The 20,306-nt window shown below is 47.0% G+C and overlaps 1 protein-coding gene and 1 non-coding gene across 2 annotated transcripts in view; both read right to left on the reverse strand.

Moving 5' to 3' along the window:
• Nucleotides 1-5,961, reverse strand: part of LOC142563433 (uncharacterized) — a 148,208-nt gene extending 142,247 nt beyond the window's left edge. Inside the window, exon 1 of the mRNA XM_075673988.1 lies at nucleotides 5,837-5,961. Within this exon, the coding sequence (XP_075530103.1) occupies nucleotides 5,837-5,911 (75 nt within the window). The 5' untranslated portion in view covers nucleotides 5,912-5,961. The remainder of the gene's footprint in view (nucleotides 1-5,836) is intronic.
• A 13,736-nt stretch (nucleotides 5,962-19,697) lies between these two features.
• TRNAG-UCC (transfer RNA glycine (anticodon UCC)) lies at nucleotides 19,698-19,769 on the reverse strand. Its single transcript has one exon. It is a non-coding gene; the product is annotated as a tRNA-Gly (tRNA).
• Between the last annotated feature and the right edge of the window lie 537 nt (nucleotides 19,770-20,306).

A 20,306-nucleotide genomic window follows, 5' to 3' on the forward strand; every position in this document is an offset into this window, starting at 1 on the left:
ATGTAAATGCGCGAAATAGGCCGCATTAGGAGCACACAAGCTCGAATTTCTGTCGATATAATTTCCGAAATAACCTCATTAAAGACTAATGACTCATCAACACGTCGGAGTGGATTTCAGAATATAGATTCGCGCACCAATATTAGCGTCCCGCAGGGCATGTATCAGGTTGTATCAGACACATTGGTTGTATAAAACCCTCAATAAAACCAACCTTCAATCTAGAAAGCCTTGAAAGTTGTCATAAAAGTGCCATAACTTTTTTGTAACGCCTGCTACAGTAGACACTTTCTTTCTTTCCTTTCTCGCCATCTACACACGGCGTAAGGTTTTAGTGTTCAAAGCACCAGCATCCTGCTTAGACACTGATCACTCTTAAAATCAAAGACGATGTTTTAGATCGAGCAGCGACCCATGTCAAGTTGATGTCTTCGGGGGCGTGTTGTTTGCAATGATCAGATGGGTTAGTCAGATTGGACTCCGGGCATCTTAGTGATTCTGAACATGCACCCGCACGGCAGCGTCTAAAAGTTTTCCAGACGCCATACATTGCCCGTTTCGGCTATATTTCCTGGTGCCTACAATCTCAGCGTTCGTTCGCGAAAGATATCACACCGAACGCAAGGACCATGTATTCCTGAATTTTGAAACTCACATGATTACACTACGCGTATGAAGCATTTCACGCTCGCGTATACGGAGTATTTGTTTTCTTTTTTACTTCGAACATTTAAAACGAAAGGCCTACAGAAAGTGTACTGGAAATACGTCATTATAGATAAATCGTCTGCCAAGGAGGACATCATTTGCAATGCCTAATCAAGCCCTTTACTGAAAATGAAAAGCAAATACATTAACTTCTTAGTTATCAATAGTACCGCTCATGTTTATAAAGGAAAGCTGAAGCGAATTCTTGTACAATCTAGTGACGGATTTATAACTGTCGAAATGTCCATGTGGACCAAAATACCCGCCGCCAAATTTGTCGTTCAATTTACTTGATTACACGCGCAGCGTCGCCGCCCTCCAGCCAATCTCTCTGTGACGTAAACGCGTGGCTTTTAATTAGGCCGCCCTCGCACTTCTTTGTTCCCATGAGCTGATTCCGAATGGCTCATTGCGCACATCGCAGCTGGCGGTATAATCACCCCCTTAGTAGGGGCGAGACGGGCCAAATTTTTTATAGTTCGCGGATTGTGGAAGACCTTCAATTTACTCCGCCGCACTACGTCGCAAAGGGGTGGCACGGAGAGCCGATCCTGGCGGTATTCGTTGTGTAATCAGGTGAAATGAGCCAATAATGTGACGCCATTTAGTTGGGCTTACATGACGGTTGTGAAATGTATTGTTATTACTATTTGTTTTCAAGATATGTATGCTCTTCAGATGAAACGGAAAGCGAAAGAAACATTATAACTGCCACTTGAAGAGGCACAACGCCTGCCTACTCTTCAGGAAGGTAGAGGAGACAGAAACATAAAAATATATCCTAAGCTGAAGCGCAGGAAAGAAGAAAGAAATAACACTATGACCGACCTCACTTAATAAAGCCGAACAATGACAAGAAAACAGAGTGCTGCTGCTACTTACTGAAAGCGTGTCAAAAATAAGAAGAAATAATGTCTTAGGTCGTCTCATTCGAAAGAAAAAAGAAATAAGCCACAAACGGGAATCGAAGTTACTTTTGTAAAAGTAAGGGCAGCGCGGCCAACTTCGTCGCGTCGAGACTCAAGACCACTGGGGTACAAAATTTCGTCAAGTGTCGCACACCGCCGGTCAAGCAGATGACAGTGCATCAGTAGCGACGTGGTGATGAAAGCGGGACACTCCGATGTCGGGTGCTCAAGTGTGTTGCAGCGACCGCAAGACGTACGCCGTGGATTGGGCACACGTCATTGCGGCTGTAAACGTTCACACACGTTCACGCAGGCAGCCCTTAGCTTTATTAGCTGTGCAAGGCCAGCCACCAGGAAAGCCCGGACCGCGAAGACGGTTCGAATGGAAGAGGTCCACTTGCGACACGGTGGTCCGGGTGCTTCTTGAGGACGTGGCGGCAAATCAGCAGAGGAGCGTCATAAAACGTGCACAAAATTTCCCGGCAGCCACAGTCGCCATCAGGCCAGGTTCAAGCCAGCCGATCAGCCTCTACATAAACGGCAAGGTATCCACTGGGCAAGCGGAGATGACCCACAAGATGGAATTTTGTTGGCCGCGTCATAAATACTGTGAGCAACTGGGCAAGTAGTGTCACTCCTTCGTAGCCTGCTAAGGGTGGCGCCGGTGTCCGCAAGGACCGTAATCTTCGACGTGGTCAACTCCTCTTGCACGCATTTCCGTACACATAGATTGCTACTAGCTCCGCTGTTGTTGACGAGGCTCGATGTGGTGTGTGAAATGTGGAAACATGGACTTTAGAGCACGTACAGGGAAACACATTTGTGACACTTTCCGTTAGAACTTCCCAAACAAACTTTTCCGTAAACTTTGTAATTAAAAGGCTAATTGACGCAACTCGACTAATAGGGTTCATGATTATTCAGGTGATCCTAATACATTTTGTAGCATTTCTATAAACGCTGTTGTTAAAAGTAAAAAAGAAAGAAAAGCGACACACTCTATCTCTAGCGTGTTTCTCAGAACCTGACATAATATGAGCGCCTTCATAAGGTTATCAGCATATTATTCAGAATAAAGTTGGGCTCCCAAGAATACTTCTTGCTACGCAATTGGCTCATCTATGAAACATTTCTCACGGACAGAGATAAACAATTGGGAACTAACGTTCAACCTGCTAAGTTTGCTCCGCGTTTTCAAAAACAACCAACGAAGTTGCATTTCTAAGCGATCTCTTAAGTACTCGCAGCGATGGCTTACCGGCCACGGCATCGCACTGCTAAGCACGAGGTCGCTCGTGAGATCGCAGGCCACGGCGGCCGCGTTTTGATGGGGACAAAATGGGTTAACGGTCGTACACTGTGCGCAGTCGTCTGCACTCTAACGAACCGTTCGCAGTCAAAATTAATGCGTAGTCCCCAACTCCGGGATATGCCCCATAATACTGTCGAGGTTTTGGCACGTAAACCCACACAGTATGTAATTTTTTATTCTTTGTTTCCCGCAACGTTCTTTTGCGAGCTCTATAAAAATTACATACACAGATTTGCCTTGCTGAACAGCGTTAAAAAATTCAAGAACGCAAGTTCAGAGGAACAACACCAGCGCGTGTCATCCTTTATCTTTGTTGGCGCTACTTTGTAGTTCTGACGCAAAAGCTCGGGAAAAAGAAAGCAGAAGTAGAAAAAAGGAGCAATGTCGCTACTATAGAATGGGCGACTGCTGACCAAGATTGCAGCGCTCAAAAGTCAGCTTTCGGAGAACAAAATTTGCGTTCTGGCCGCGATACAGGAAGACAAGATAGTTCCGACAACTTCCTGGTGCGAGTCATCGCAGATCAGTTGCAACCGCAGCGGATTTCCATCTCCATAATCAAGTTGCTGACATGGGCCTGTCTGGTTCTTGTCAGTCACGCGGTACTTGTCTCGGAGAACGTTTCATATTTCTGGTCTTCCGGAGAGAAAAATCCTAGCTGTGGGAGTGTTTCATATTTGAAAGATTCAAGTTAAAGAGGAAAGAAAAAAAGAACACGTGAGGGTTTATTCTGTTTAAAGAATTAGGCAAGGTGATCGCCTCCCCGAACTATACATACAACTTATCCGCTGTAATCATTGTTAAATTGTTGCAGTGCTGTTCGTATAACTGCCTTACTAGGCGCATTACAGAGGTATTTCCGATAGCTCAAGAATGCGATGATTTAGGCTCTGGGTTTCATCCGTTAAGCACGGTCCACTATTCAAAAAAAAATGTCACTTGCGTTGCGTGAAACTCTCTACCTGCAGAGCGAACACAGGCCGACACACAATATTCCGCAAAGCTCTGCTTAACACACGTTGAAGGAACAGCAGTCGTTTCCCTGGCAGATGCAACAATTTGCAGGAAGCGCAAGGGTCGCAAGACAGGAAAGGCCGCTGCTGTTTCAGAGGCGGGACAGCAAGCAAGTTCATGAACCCACCGCTGCCGGTGGGCGCCCATATTTCGAAAACAAGCGAGATCTCCAAATCTTTCAACGTGTCGCCATGTACAGCTACGTTTTGTCAGTCTATTCACGACGGGGACCACTATTCGCTTGCAAGGGAAAGATCACCAATGGGTTCCTGCACATTTTCCACTGAAGGGCGATGACACAGGTGGGGCAACTGCAAAACTACGAAACGTTGACGACGTGGAGATATTCACCGACGTCTCATGAGATGAAGACTGCGGCCCGTCTTAACAAAACAGCTTTCACGCTTGAAATGCTCGTAAGAACAGCTGCCAGCCTCATGTTATTAGTGAATGCGATCTGTCATTGCAATAGCGCAGTTTGAAAAAAAGAACAGAATATTAGCGAGTTCCGTCCAAATTTTATTTGACGCAATACGAAACACGACACGAACGCACTTGTGCAAGGCGGCGGCCCGAGTTTAGCAAAGTCCGGCATCTCCGGCAGCTCTGGCGACGCGCTCTGATGTGTAGCTGAAGACATAAAACCTTCAGAACGGCTCCAGTTTCAGTGGCTTATCTAAAATCACTCTTCGGTTATCATCACTTGCGCGCTACCTCATGGCGCAAGAAAAAGAAAAAAATGCAGTCACGTGGTAAAACCGCAGGCGCCTTGTTTCATTTCTTTATCATTCCATTCAGTGCATTACCCGTGCAAGTAATTTATGGAATAAATGTTTTGATGTATTCTTATTACGCACTTAATGCTAGTTTAGCGGCATTTCATAATACGCAATATATGTGTGTAGGTAGTTCGAAATAATTTGCAAATTATTACACACTGCGTTGTACTGTGAAGGAACAGCGGATAGACATATAATGTACCAAAGAGGAGACACACCGGTGACGCGCCCAAGAAAGTTGTGGTAAGCGGCTTGCACTGAGTATGTAATAGATAGCAGGACAGTCACGGTATTGCGATATTGAGTTGACGCGCCGCTGGCGCGTAGCATCGCCCAGTCCTCCGTTTTGCAACGCTGACGTACGTGGCTTTATCACCACAGTTTGATGTACACTGGTTTACCACATACCGCGCTATGTTCACTGACTGCCGTCATGCTATCTCAGGCTAGCGAGAAACTGGGTGCGTCCTGCTAGCATCCCAGGGCCCGTGTTACCGAAAAACGCTCTTACGATAACGCTGTTCGTAAGAAAAGACGCCAGCCAATCGTGATACTCATCATATTACTCGTGAAATCGGCCAACCAATACCAAACAGCAATGACGAACCGCTTTGCGAATACGCCGTGTATCGTCAAGCGCACGCCCATTTTTGATCGTATCGGCGTCGCAGGAGCGGCGACGTGGTGTCTGGGCACGGATAACAATTAAATTGCAATGTTTCAGCCATTGAGTTTGAGGGCCGAGTGGCACTCCACCTATAAATCTTACCAGAAATGGTAAGATTTCCCGGTTTTCACGGTGCATGGAAGGAAAAGCGTAAAATCAAATTGAGGGAAACCCTCATCGAAACACGGATGCAGCGGCCCGGCTCGAGCCCTAAACTTCGGCCTCAGCGTTGCAACGGCTTAGCCAAGGAGGTACCGCGTTGAGTGGCACTGGTGTAATCAGCGTTGTTATCAGCGATATAACGCAACGTTTGACATTGTTAGCTTTAAATTTACATGTAAACAGAGCTGCGCATGGTACCTTAACTTAGAGATGACTCAGGACGTGGACCTCTCTTTCTTGCTGCACAGAAACTATCTAAGCAGTGGAAAAGAGAGGTACTGCTTGCCTGCAGCACGTGTTCGTAGGCGTCCTTTTGGTCCTCTTCGTCGGGGCTTCGCAACAAATCCCAGTCCACGGCCATAGCTGCCGGCCGTACTACCAGGTAGCGAGAAAGCACGCCGCCGGTGTTGATTTGGGGTGTGTGGGCCCTTGCGCCACGCGGTTGCCAAGCGACAGCGCGTCGGCCACTTTTCTCCCTCTCTCCCGCCTATTCGGTTGACCCCGCGACGTGGGGACGTTGCGCCCCATCGTGGAGTGCGCGCTCAACGCAGCTCGACAAAGTGACTCCGATTCCGCTAGGTGGCGCGGCAGCCACGCCAAGCCTAGAGTTACTGTATATGCAGTGCAGTAACTCTAACCAAGCCTGAAGCCCGAGTGTCTCCGTACATGCTCCCGCTCCGCTCCCTGCGTGACCATATGCAGGAACACTACACGAGCCTGGCGAGGCGCACCTACTATCGTAGCGCGTTTAGCGTGTATTGAAGTGTGACTCGTAGGTTCCGGGTAAGAAACAGTAAACGCGGGGCTTGCATTCGCGTTTCCCGTTGGTAGATTGCTGCAAGCCATCGCTGCACCGACGTATCTCTTGCTCTTGTCATCACTGCAGTGATTCAGTAATTGATGTTATCTATATGAACTCTCCATACCTTCCAATTGTAACTTTCTGGCTTTCTTTCTTTCTTTCTTTATTATTTGTTAATATTTTTTGCCTATGAGCGCGTATCCCTTTAACGAGCACTCCGCGGTTTAACATTGAAAAAAATTAAATACCACAAGATGCCTTTGCTTAGCTAGGCCATCCTAACTGTGCACATATTATGCAAGAGCCTACACTGCAATGTGCGACAAAGGAACTAGGTAAAAAAAAACTTATACAGAGCTGCTAAACACTAGGTGCCTAGCATTTGCGTAATAGGTCTTCTTGAATTTGTTGCATTTTCCTCGGGTTTATGTGGCCTTCTTAATGTATAATTGTAGAATCAGTGCCGCAGGCACACTGGACGCTTCAATTAATATTTGTTGGCTTACTGCACCAGCATAGCGCGACTTGCATCGACTTGCGCCGTCACTGCCACAGCTATAGTAAATCTGTAGAGCGGCAAAGGGAAAAAAGTTAGTCGCACGCTTAGGCCGGTGCTAGGAGCGGCTACATTTTACAATGCACAATAAGACCAGTGCAACTCCATGACTCAAACAGCGTTCGGAGTTTCAAAGCGCCTAGAAAAGGGCCTAGGAGGCTGCTCTAACTGAAATAAGGCGCTTACCTGCAGCGCCATTGTGGATGCAATAAGAATACAGTAGCGCACGTAAACAAAAGACACATGGCACTGTTCCCTCTCTCTCCTTTATGTGTCCTATCTCTGTCACACACAAAACGGAGGTTACCAGGAATATGGAGCCTTCAAAGGAAGAGCAGTCGAACAAAGGAATGTCGCGGTAGCCAACGCCTACAAAAATCGTCACACTAATTGTGTTTCTATTGAGTTCCTTACCTCAGTAGATTTTCTTTTGAGATGCAATTGAATATAACGCGTCTTTTTTCTTATGGAGATTTATCTTCGTCAGGGTTGCAACTGCTTTGCTCATTGTTTCTTTTATGTACGCTTAGCTCACTCCCCTCTCCCTAAATGTTTACGGTCCCTGTCTATTGGAGGAGTAGACTGGGATGGTTCGTAACGTTAAGGGATGGCAGGTCGAAGTGTTGGAGGAACATGGAAAGGAAATGGGGTTTGGTGGATAGTTCTCACTGAGAGGAAATATTCGAGGGTACTGCTGTTGGTTCTTCTGTGAAGCAGGGGTAATAGAAAGGGACATGGATTTCACCAGTAAGATTTTCGAGAACACAACACAAGCAGACCCAAAAACAAAGCAAGACAGTGAGAACATACACTTGTCAAATGCTACTGGCAAGCGCGGGACGTAAAAGAAAGCCGGTAGAAAATGCTGAGTCACATCACCTCTGCAGTAAACTCGCATGCACGCAAACCTTGAACAGTAGCTCCATCTATTTATTTTCAAATTCTTATCTGGTCCTTGCGCCGTTCATCATGTTACAAATATAATAATAGAACAACTGGTACTAAGATGATAAGCTTACTATTCCACACGGGATGTATTTCGACCTAAGGTAATCAATTTACTTTGGTGCCGGTGGCCCAGCGCGTTCAGTAGTCACTTTCGTTACGAAATTAGAGCGCGCACGGCAAACAGTCTTTATGGTGCTGTCGATGTGCATAAGCCGTTTCTGAGATGCTTGGGAGAGAGTTTTTTAACTATTGACTGTTCTGTTTTTATGTATATGGTGGTGAAACGCTGTTTTGTGCACAGCATCTTTTAGTGTCACATATAAACCTACACACAAATCATCCCTTGAAAGTCAACTTTACTTGCTGCACCATTAACACACCATGAAAGCATAACTGCTTAGTTATGCAGGACTGTGACAACTTTAAGTGCACGAAGCGCCACTTTGGTATCACGCGCAATGAGTTCAGCAGCGGATAAGCCACCACGGCATATAAAAATGTGTCAAAACGAACAAACACTGATCCCTTCTTTTTCCGTACGGCTACTCGGGTGCCACACGCTACTGCATTTACTGGCGACGAGCATGATATCGCGGTGGCTTCCCACTTGCTTCTTCTGTTGTTGATGAAGACGATTACTGCCTGGCCGGCGCTGCAATCGCAAAGTTGGGGAAAACGTGATCCTTTTGATGAAACGATCCAGAGCTTCCTGTCCTACTTGGAAAGATTTGAGATTTACGTGTTGCCAAATGATGTGGCTAACTATTCCTCACTTTAGTAGGACCAGGATTGGATGAAGTATTGAATAACCTGCTAATACCGCACCCTCCAGCCATCAGAACGCATGACGAGGTAACGGTTCTGCTGAAAACCCACTACAGTTACCGAAAGGCCGCTATCACGGAAAGGGGCCGATTTAACAGAAGAGTGCAACTTGGGCAAGAGACAGTAGCCGAATTTATTCAGCTGAAGAACCTGGCATGAAGTTCCGAGCTTGACAAGTTTCTCGACGAAGCCCTTAGCGACAGGCTAGTTAGTATCCGGGTTATGCTGCGCCGACACTGAACGTGAGGTGTTCGTAGCTGAACAACTGATTTTCGAGGAGGCGTGAAAAATCGCGTTAAATCATGAACTAGCCTCCGAACTGGCACAAGAAATGAAGTAAGAAGAGCACCAGGCCAGATTGAAAAGGCCCTCAGCATAAGAAGTTAATCTTCTGGGGCAAGGCAACCGTGCTGCTGAGAACAGCTGTCGAATCAAGACTCAGCCCTTAGAGTTCTTCCGTTACGATAAAGGTCACACGCTCTAATGTTGCCAGTATCGCAAGTACAAAGGCCATGAACGCGGGCGGTGAACGTGTGAGTCCAGTACGATGACTAAACTGATATTTTGCCTGTGGTGATAGTAGATGGCGGTGGAAGAGAGTTGCCATATCTGCTTGGTCGAAACTGGCGGAGAGAGCTTAAATTGAACTGACAAGAAGTTCAGGCTGTGCAGCGAGACCATGCCACGGATAAAAAGAAGAAATTTGTGGCCGTGTTTTCATCAGAGAAGGGGTTGATAAAGGGCTGAAAAGGACAAGTTTATCATCATCATCATCATCATCATCATCATCATCATCATCATCAGCCTGGTTACGCCCACCGCAGGGCAAAAGCCTCTCCCATATTTCTCCAACTACCCCGGTGGTGTATTAATTGTGGCCATGTTGTCCCTGCAAACTTTTTAATCTCATCCGCCCACCTCACTTTCGGCCGTCCCCTGCGGCGCTTCCCTTCCCTTGGAATACAGTTCGTAACTTTTAATGACCATCGGTTATCTCCCCTTCTCATTACATGTCCTGCCCATGCCCATTTCTTTTCCTGGATTTCAACTAGGATGTCATTAACTCGCCTTGGTTCCCTCACCCAATCTGCTCTTTTCTTAACCCTTAACGTTACGCCTACCATTCTTCTTTCCATAGCTCGTTGCGTCGTTCTCAATTTAAGTAGAACCCATTTGGTGAGCCTCCAGGTTTCTGCCCCGTACGTGAGTATTGGTAAGACACAGCTGTTATACACTTTTCTCTTCAGGGATAATGGCAACCTGCTGTTCATGATCTGAGAATGCCTGCCAAACGCACCCTAGCCCATTCTTATTCATCTGATTATTTCAGTCTCATGATCCGGATCCGTGGTTAATACCTTGCCTAAGTAGATGTATTCCCTTACCGCTTCCTGTGCCTCGCTACCAATCGTAAACTGCTGTTCTCTTCCGAGACTGTTAAACATTGCTTTAGACTTCTGCAGATTAATTTTTAGACCTAGCCTTCTGCTTTGCCTCTCCAGGTCAGTGAGCATGCATTGCAATTGGCCCCCTGAGTTACTTACCAAGGCAATATCATCGGCGAATCGCAAGTTACTAAGGTATTCTGCTTTAACTCTTATCCCAATTTTTCCCAATCCAGGTCTGTAAATACCTCCTGTAAGCATGCTGGGAATAGCATTGGAGAGATCGTATCTGCGTGCCTGATGCCTTTCATTGTTGGTATTTTGTTGCTTTCTTTACGGAGGACTACAGTGGTTGTGGAGCCGCTATAGATATATTTCAGTATTCTTACATACGGCGCGTCTACACCCTGATTCCGTAATGCCTCCATGACTGCTGAGGTTTCAACAGAATCAAACGCTTTCTCGTAATCTATGAAAGCTATATATTAGGGTTGATTATACTGTGCACATTTCTCTATCGCCTAATTGATAGTGTGAATATGGTCTATTGCTGAGTAACCTTTACGAAATCCTGCCTGGTCCTTTGGTTGACAGAAGTCTAAGGTGTTCCTGATTATATTTGCGATTACCTTAGTAAATACATTGTAGGCAACGGACAGTAAGATGACGGGTGTATAATTTTCCAGGTCTTTTGGCGTCCCCTTTTTTACGGATTAGGATGAATCATTCAATCGGTAGTAGCGACAGGCGGTGTGTACAAAGGGCAGGGACGTAATCAACGCGAGCTTATGACTTGCGCCTACTGTGAAATCCTCATTCTATGGGAACAATTGCAAGCCCCTATCCTAATCACGAAAGAAGCTCCACGGGTTACCCAGTCTTTTCAAACAGGGATAAAGGCACGCTGCTTGCTTCAGTGTAGCGCGCGCGCAGCCCCGGACATCTAAGCGCATCACAGAGCTGTTATTGCTTTGTTTCGTGCGGCTAGGCGCCGCTTGTCCCTCTAAGAAGGTGGTAAGGTGCTAGGAACCCCGCAGCTATTTAATAGGCTAGAGTCTCGTTCATTATTGGAAGTAGCGAGACAAATCGCTCCGCCTACTAACAACGGTCATGCACCACCATCAACCGAATCCAGAAAGAGCTCTCATTCTGTCAATCCTCCAAGAGCAGGATTGGCCACCCTGTTGCAGTACTTGGCCACAACCTCCTATTTGAATACAACAATCAAGTACAAGTTCATTTGAAGCCAAACAGCAAGCCAGTATTTTGCAAGGCCTGCCCACTGCCTTTTGCGCTGAGGCAAGCTGTTTCCGAGGAACTGGACGCCTTAGGACGGAGTGGGTTATTGCTAAAGGTCACGAGAAGCGATTGGGCAACTCCTTTGGTGGTGGTATCAAAAGATGGAGGAGTAAAGTGGGACTTTGCAGTGACTACACGGTCACGTCGAACCGTACGCTGCTCACTGAGCATTAGCCTCTTCTTTTGCCACAAGATTTGTTCGCAACGTTACCATGTTCCAATGTACTCTCTGTTCGTGATCTAGCTGCCGCTTACCAGTAGGTGGAACTTCACGAAGATGCGAAGGCGATTTTATCTCTAAACACACATCAAACTCTTTCCTAATACCAGTGGCTAAATTACGGCGTTGCAAGTTCTCCTGCCACTTTCCAGTGTCTCACGGATGGGCTTTTTAAGGCATCTGTCCAGTAGTGTGCTACATTTATGATGCCATTTCTGGAGGTTCGAGCGTGAGTGAATAGCGGTTAAAGCTGGAACAGATGTTCCGGATTACAATGTGACGCTGTGTATGGAAAAAAGCAAGCTGTTTTGCAGCGAAGTCCGCTACGTGCGCCAGGGAATTTCAGCGCAGCGAATCAAGCCACTGGGATCGAAAGTAACGACGATAAAGGTTGCACCCGATCCTATGAATGGTACAGAGCTGAAGTCTTTCCTCGGCGTGACAACATTCCACTCGAAGTTCCTGTCGAACTTGGCGACGGTGGCTGCGCCGCCCTACAAGCTCATGAAAAGGCCTAGCGTTGGAATTGGACAAACAAATCTGCTCTCGCGTTTCGAGATACGAAGAACTTGCTCATGACCAGTCCGGTAGTTTCTTAGTATGATCCTGTCCAACTTGGCGATGGCGGCTGCGCCGCTCTACGAGTTGTTGAAGAAGGCCAAGGGTTGAAATTGGGCAAGAAATTGTGATCTCGCGTTTGGAGATATGAAGAACTTGCTCATGACCAGTCCGGTATTTGCTTACAATGATCCTGTCGAACTTGGCGACGGTGGCTGCGCCACTCTACGAGTTCTTGAAGAAGGCAAAGCATTGGAATTGGGCAAACAAATCTGCTCTCGCGTTTCGAGATACGAAGAGCTTGCTCATGACCAGTCCGGTAGTTGCTTAGTATGATCCTGTCCAACTTGGCGATGGCGGCTGCGCCGCTGTACGAGTTCTTGAAGAAGGCCAAGCATTGGAATTGGGCAAGAAATTGTGATATCGCGTTTGGAGATATGAAGAAATGGCTCATGACCAGTCCGGTATTTCCTTGCTATGATCCCGTCGAATTTGGCGACGGTGGCTGTGCCACTACGAGTTCTTGAAGAAGGTCAAGCGTTGGAATTGGGCAAAGAAATCTGCTCTCGCGTTTCGAGATAGGAAGAGCTTGCTCATGACCAGTCCGGTAGTTGCTTAGTATGACCCTGTCCAACTTCGTGATGGCGGCTGCGCCGCTATACGAGTTCTTGAAGAAGGCCAAGCGTTGGAATTGGGCAGAAAATTCTGATCTCGCGTTTCGAGATATGAAGAACTTGCTCGTGACCAGTCCGGTATGTGCTTACTATGATCCTGTTGAACTTGGCGACGGTGGCTGCGCCGCTCTACGAGTTCTTGAAGAAGGCCAAGCGTTGGAATTAGGCAAAGAAATCTGCTCTCGCGTTTCGAGATACGAAGAACTTCCTCATGACCAGTACGGTAGTTGCTTACTATGATCCGATGCCACCGTTCGCTCTAAGCTGTCATGCGTCACAGTATGAGCTCAGCGAGGTTCTTTTTCACATACTCCCGAACTGTATTGAAAAAGCTCGGGGTTATCCCAATTGCTGGAAGGGCACATTCCAAACCAATTTTTGATGTGGAAGCATTAAACTTCGCGGGGCCGCAATTTTAATATGAGGCCGGATTACGAAAGAAGCTACTTAGGCTGCATAGACGCGATGCAAACATTAAGAAATCATACATTTTTATACGGTGACGCACTACGCCGACTCAAGCACCACCCTGGTCAGCGTACCTCCTCTGTATCCGCTGTAACCGCTACTTCAGCAATGCCGCCACCTTTGGCACGCCTGACGTTATAACACCGAAGCGCAGGCCACGTGCACAGGTGCCATCGCCACACTCTTTCCCCCAAATGGTCGACTGCGCGCAGACGTTTGGGCATTTCTGTCCACGGTTCGGACGCAAGGCGCCCAGGGTACGCGTGCTGGGGATGCATACAGTGGCTAGAGGTATACAGCTTCGCTGTAAGAACTGTTGCTTTTGCGTCCAGGACGCTCAGAATGACTGTGCCCTGAGGGAACGAGAAGGGCTGGCGATAATATTTGCCGCCTAGAAGTTCCATGCCTACCTTTATGAGTGGGCATTCATGTTGGTCACGGACCATGAACCATTGATAGGCCTCGTAGAAGCACGGAAGCAGGTACCCTCTTTGGCGGCTGTTCACATGCAACGATGGGCTTTCCCCCTGGCTTCTCTTCGCTACGACTTGAGATATCGAAAGGCATCTCAAATGGAAGTTGCATGTGTGCTGTCCAGACTGCCTATTACAAGTGGAACCGATATGTATGACACAGATACGCGCGCTGTTTTTGTAACTACCCCGCTGATGGCTAAGGATGTTGCTAAAGCCAGAAAGTACGACGGCGCGCTCAGCAAGGTCTACCGATATACTTCGAAGGATGACTAACACAAGTCAAAGAGACTGAACTTGTGCACTACTAATGTGCGGAGCTATCGCTAGAAGCAGTATGCGTCTCATGACGAAGTCGTTTTAACATGCCAACAAAATTGCAAGTCTTTGGGTGTAACCCTTGGGTGTAACTTATGAAGATGCTCGCATGTAGCCTGCTAAGGTGGCCAGGGCTAGACGCAGACATAGAAAGAGCGGTAAAAAAGTGCAGCATCTGCCAAGAGATGCAAAACAGTGCTCTTCATTCTCCGCTCGAGCCATGGCCATTTCGCGCCCGTTGCTGGCAGCGAGAGCATGTGGTTTTTTTTTCTTAAGAAAGGAATCGACGTTCCTCTTAGGTGTTGACTCATTTTCCAAGTGGATCGAAGTGTTTCCTATGCGCTCAACTACAGCCGCGAAAGCTATCGAGCACTTGCGGAGTCTATTCGCTGCTTCAAAATTTCCTGAACAAGTAATTTCTAATAACGGCCCACAGACTTCATCGCAGGGGTTCCAGGACTTTTTCAATGCATATGGCGTCCGGCGCACGTACAGCCCGCCATACCATCTGAAATGCGACGCGGCTGCGGAAATGTTGCAGCAAATTTTTAAGGGCATCCTTCGCAAGTGGTTGAAGCACGACAACAAAGGAGGTTACAGCAGACCAATGAGGGAGAGATTGTACGACTTCTTGCTGGTGAATGGGACAACACCTAACGCGGCAATAGGCAAGTTTCCGGCCTAGCTGTTTCTGAAACGAACGCCACGCATGAATTTGTCATTACTGAGGCCATCGTTTCGGGTTGGCATGCAGATTAAGGGAGAAGCGGTAAAACGGGAGCATGAGGCACCTAGATCGACTTTCATTTGGGGAAGGAGACTGGGTATACGGAAACACTGTCAAGCAAGAGAAGGCGTCATGGACGGCACGGCGTGCAGTACGGCTAGTCAGCCCTGTGACCTATCTGGCGGAGACGCATAACACACTCCGATACGTTTTACGTCGACCATTTGCGATTGCGCAGGTATTTCCTGCATGCAGGATTAGACACGGGGGCCGAGGCCCAACCACGAGTCGTGACCAAGGACTTTGTAGGTCATCAGGACGCCCCACTGCATCCCAGGAGGCGCATCATGAGCCGGACACGGCAGTTTCTCCTCTTCCCCATGGTGCAACGACCCCGGACCCGCCACAACCAGACGGGCAGGAATTGAAACTGCCAGCTGCCCACAACGAACGTTCTTAAAGGCATGCCGAAGCGCCCTCCTACGGTCCACCAACCCTGCGCTGAAGCCAGTGTGTCCAGAGACCACCAGATCGATATGCCTCCCCCGAATTCCGTCTCTGAAGCCAACTCTTGAAGACGATGATCGTGAGGGAAGAACCTCAAGCGCATGACGAACCACATTGGTATCACGTGCACTAAGATCAGCAACGGATAAGCAACCGCTGCTTGTAAAAGCGTGTCAAACGAATCAACGCTGATTCCTTGTCCTGCACCCGCCACTACTGTTGAGTAAAGCTGCTCAGTTGCCGCATGCTTCTACAAGGACTTATAGTGCGAATTCCAGCCTACCGTAGCTGCAAAGATCAGATGCCATGGTCGGCTTATAAAAGGTCTCTAATTTGCTAAATATCACTAAAGGAGTAAAAATGCGACAGGTACTACAATACGTCAAGAACTTGTTTACTGTGGATAGGTTCTTCCTCGTACCGCCAACTACGGTAGGCTTGAATCAATTGGGCGGGTTGAAATGGATTCAAAGTTTAAATCAGCGAAGAAGACGATGGCAACATGATGGCACAAACACAGGACGAGTACTGTCAAACAACTGAAATTTATTAAGAACAACACAAGAAAGCACGTATGCAGTCTTATTTCGTTTTCTTTATATCAATTAGGTTATTGCTAAAACGTTTTAAAACCTCTGATAAGCTAGTTTCCACGATGTTTTGTTGCGCCTTAACCCCTTGTAATAGTAGACTCTAATTAAACAACGTGGCATCCGATTTTCCACTGCAAGGAATAAATTGCCAGGAGTAGTGCGGTGAACGCTAAAGCCCTGCCCACCAAAAATTGCCTACTTGTGGTTCAGAAATGCAGTGCTGCAGACGTAACAAGCGACACGTACAGTGTATTTACTTTTCTACATTCACTTGTTGCTTGTGTTGATAAAAGTACTATTGTGCTAAGTTGTGACACAATATTGTTACAATATTGTTACAAACCCGCCGGTGTTCCTCAGTGGCTATGGTGTTGGGCTGCTGAGCACGAGGTCGCGGGATCGTATCCCGGCCACGGCGGCCGCATTTCGATGGGGGCAAAATGCGAAAACACCCGTGTGCTTAGATTTAGGTGCACGTTAAAGAACCCCAGGTGGTCGAAATTTCCGGAGTCCTCCACTACGGCGTGCCTCATAATCAGAAAGTGGTTTTGGCACGTAAGACCCCAAATATTATTATTATTAATATTGTTACTAATAATGTTAATAAAGTAGTGACACTGAACAACCAGCCACTGCCATCCTCTGAGTCTCAAACCTATTTATTGGGCGCACTGGTGCTCAACAAGACGTGTAACACTTGAAGGATAGCGATAGTGACGAGGACGATCGTCATCATCAGCAGCAACAGTTTCAGCCTATTCATCTGTCCACTGCAGGACGAGGACCTCTCTCTGCGATCTTCAAGAAGCCCTGTCTTGCGCTAGGTCTTTCGAACTGGCGCCTTGAGATTTTCTAATTTCATCACCCCACCTAGTTTCCTGCCGTCCTCGATTGCGCTTTACTTCCCTTGGCACCGACCCTGTAACTCTAATGGTCCACCGGTTATCTACTATGCGCATTACATAGCCTTCCCAGCTGCATCATCATCATCATCATCAGCCTGGTTACGCCCACTGCAGGGCAAAGGCCTCTCCCATACTTCTCCAACAACCCCGGTCATGTACTAATTGTGGCCATGCCGTCCCTGCAAACTTCTTAATCTCATCCGCCCACCTAACTTTCTGCCGCCCCCTGCTACGCTTCCCTTCCCTTGGGATCCAGTCCGTAACCCTTAATGACCATCGGTTATCTTCCCTCCTCATTACATGTCCTGCCCATGCCCATTTGTTTTTCTTGATTTCAACTAAGATGTCATTCACTCGCGTTTGTTCCCTCACCCAGTCTGCTCTTTTCTTATCCCTTAACGTTACACCTATCATTCTTCTTTCCATAGCTTGTTGTGTCGTCCTCAATTTGAGTAGAACCCTTCTAGTAAGCCTGCAGGTTTCTGCCCCGTAGGTGAGTACTGGTAAGACACAGCTATTATATACTTTTCTCTTGAGGTATAATGGCAACCTGCTGTTCATGATTTGGGAATGCCTGCCAAACGCACCCCAGCCCATTCTTATTCTTCTGATTATTTCCGTCTCATGATCCGGATCCGCCGTCACTACCTGCCCTAAGTAGATGTATTCCCTTACGACTTCCAGTGCCTCGCTGCCTATTGTAAATTGCTGTTCTCTCCCGAGACTGTTAAGCATTACTTTAGTTTTCTGCATATTAATTTTTAGACCCACTCTTCTGCTTTGCCTCCCCAGGTCAGTGAGCATGCATTGCAATTGGTCCCCTGAGTTACTAAGCAAGGCAATATCATCAGCGAATCGCAAGTTACTAAGGTATTCTCCATTAACGTTTATCCCCAATTCTTCCCAATCCAGGTCTCTGAATACCTCCTGTAAACACGCTGTGAATAGCATTGGAGATATCGTATCTCCCTGCCTGACGCCTTTCTTTATTGGGATTCTGTTGCTTGCTTTATGGAGGACTACGGTGGCTGTGGAGCCGCTATAGATATCTTCCAGTATTTTTACATATGGCTCATCTACACCCTCATTCCGTAATGCCTCCATGACTGCTGAGGTTTCGACTGAATGAAACGCTTTCTCGTAATCAATGAAAGCTATATATAAGGGTTGGTTATATTCTGCACATTTCTCTATCACTTGATTGATAGTGTGAATATGGTCTATTGTTGAGTAGCCTTTACGGAATCCTGCCTGGTTCTTTGGTTGGCAGAAGTCTAAGGTGTTCCTGATTCTATTTGCAATTACCTTAGTAAATACTTTGTAGGCAACGGACAGTAAGGTGATCGGTCTATAATTTTTCAAGTCTTTGGCGTACCCTTTCCTATAGATTAGGATTATGTTAGCGTTCTTCCAAGATTCCGGTACGCTCGAGGTCATGAGGCATTGCGTATACAGGGTGGCCAGTTTCTCTAGAACAATCTGTCCACCATCCTTCAACAAATCTGCTGTTACCTGATCCTCCCCAGCTGCCTTCCCCCTTTGCATATCTCCTAAGGCTTTCTTTACATCTTCCGGCGTTACCTTCGGGATTTCGAATTCCTCTAGACTATTTTCTCTTCCATTATCGTCGTGGATGCCACTGGTACTGTATAAATCTCTATAGAACTCCTCAGCCACTTGAACTATCTCATCCATATTAGTAATGATATTGCCGGCTTTGTCTCTTAACGCATGCATCTGATTCTTGCCAATTCCTAGTTTCTTCTTCACTGTTTTTAGGCTTCCTCCATTCCTGGGAGCATGTTCAATTCTATCCATATTATACTCCCTTATGTCAGCTGTCTTACGCTTGTTGATTAACTTCGAAAGTTCTGCAAGTTCTATTCTAGCTGTAGGGTTAGATGCTTTCATACATTGGCGTTTCTTGATCAGATCTTTCGTCTCCTGCGATAGTTTGCTGGTATCCTGCCTAACCGAGTTACCACCGACTTCTATTGCACACTCCTTAATGATGCCCACAAGATTGTCGTTTATTGCTTCAACACTAACGTCCTCTTCCTCAGTTAAAGCTGAATACCTGTTCTGTAGCTTGATCTGGAATTCCTCTATTTTCCCTCTTACCGCTAACTCATTGATCGGCTTCTTATGTACCAGTTTCTTCCGTTCCCTCCTCAGGTCTAGGCTAATTCGAGTTCTTACCATCCTGTGGTCACTGCAGCTCACCTTGCCGAGCACGTCCACATCTTGTATGATGCCAGGGTTAGCGCAGAGTATGAAGTCTATTTCATTTCTAGTCTCGCCGTTCGGGCTCCTCCACGTCCACTTTCGGCTATCCCGCTTGCGGAAGAAGGTATTCATTACCCTCATATTATTATGTTCCGCAAACTCTACTAATAACTCTCCCCTGCTATTCCTAGTGCCTATGCCATATTCACCCACTGCCTTGTCTCCAGCCTGCTTCTTGCCTACCTTGGCATTAAAGTCGCCCATTAGTATAGTGTATTTCGTTTTCACTCTGCCCATCGCCGATTCCACGTCTTCATAGAAGCTTTCGACTTCCTGGTCATCATGACTGGATGTAGGGGCGTAGACCTGTACAATCTTCATTTTGTACCTCTTATTAAGTTTCACAACAAGACCTGCCACCCTCTCGTTAATGCTATAGAATTCCTTAATGTGAACTAGAACATCATCACTCGCTTACTCCCTCATACACCCCGCTCTCTTCCTGTGGCTTTGGTTCCGTCATTCTTTGCCTGGTCCTTAAGCTGTACTCGAGCTTCTCTGTGAATCTCTAGGTGTCTTCGGCATATCTCAGCCCCGGCAATATGAAATTATTGTAAAATATTTCTGTAAATAAAGAATGTTTGAGGCAGAAAAATGAAAACCTGCGTCGGCCGGGAATCGAACCCGGGTCAACTGCTTGGAAGGCAGCAATGCTAACCACTATACCACCGACGCGGACGCTCAGACCTTTGCCTGACACTGTTTTTGTGCCGCATACGTAGTGAAACCAAGAGACGAGAAGCACCGAGGGAGAGAAAACAGGTCAATCCTCCCTGTATGCATATACACGGCCCAGACCAAATCAGGCGACCGCCGCCGTCCGTGTGTTGCTGCGTTGCTTACATCTCGGCCGCAGACGCGGAAAACGCTCACCGCACAGCTGCTACCTTTGCTTCTGCTCGCTCGCAAAAGGACAATGTGAACGCTGTGTCCGCGAGCGCTGCCCCTGATATGTAATACGCATTACCCTAAACGAACAGCTCAGAGAAAAACTACAATATAGGTCTTTCAGGGGACCTATAACTTAAAGCTATTCCAATATGTTTTGATACCAATCTCCTGGCCTCAAATTTGCGTAACCGCCGACAAAAGCATCGGGCGACACCCGCAGGGTTGCCTGAACAGACGAATCAAATACTCTCCTCGTTCAAAAGAGGTCACTTTTGTTTGCTTTAAAAACGAATAGCATTGCCTACACTCAGCGGCTTGTCG

The sequence above is a fragment of the Dermacentor variabilis genome, chromosome 11 (assembly GCF_050947875.1).
Source record: "Dermacentor variabilis isolate Ectoservices chromosome 11, ASM5094787v1, whole genome shotgun sequence".
NCBI classification, from domain to species: Eukaryota; Metazoa; Arthropoda; class Arachnida; order Ixodida; family Ixodidae; genus Dermacentor; species Dermacentor variabilis.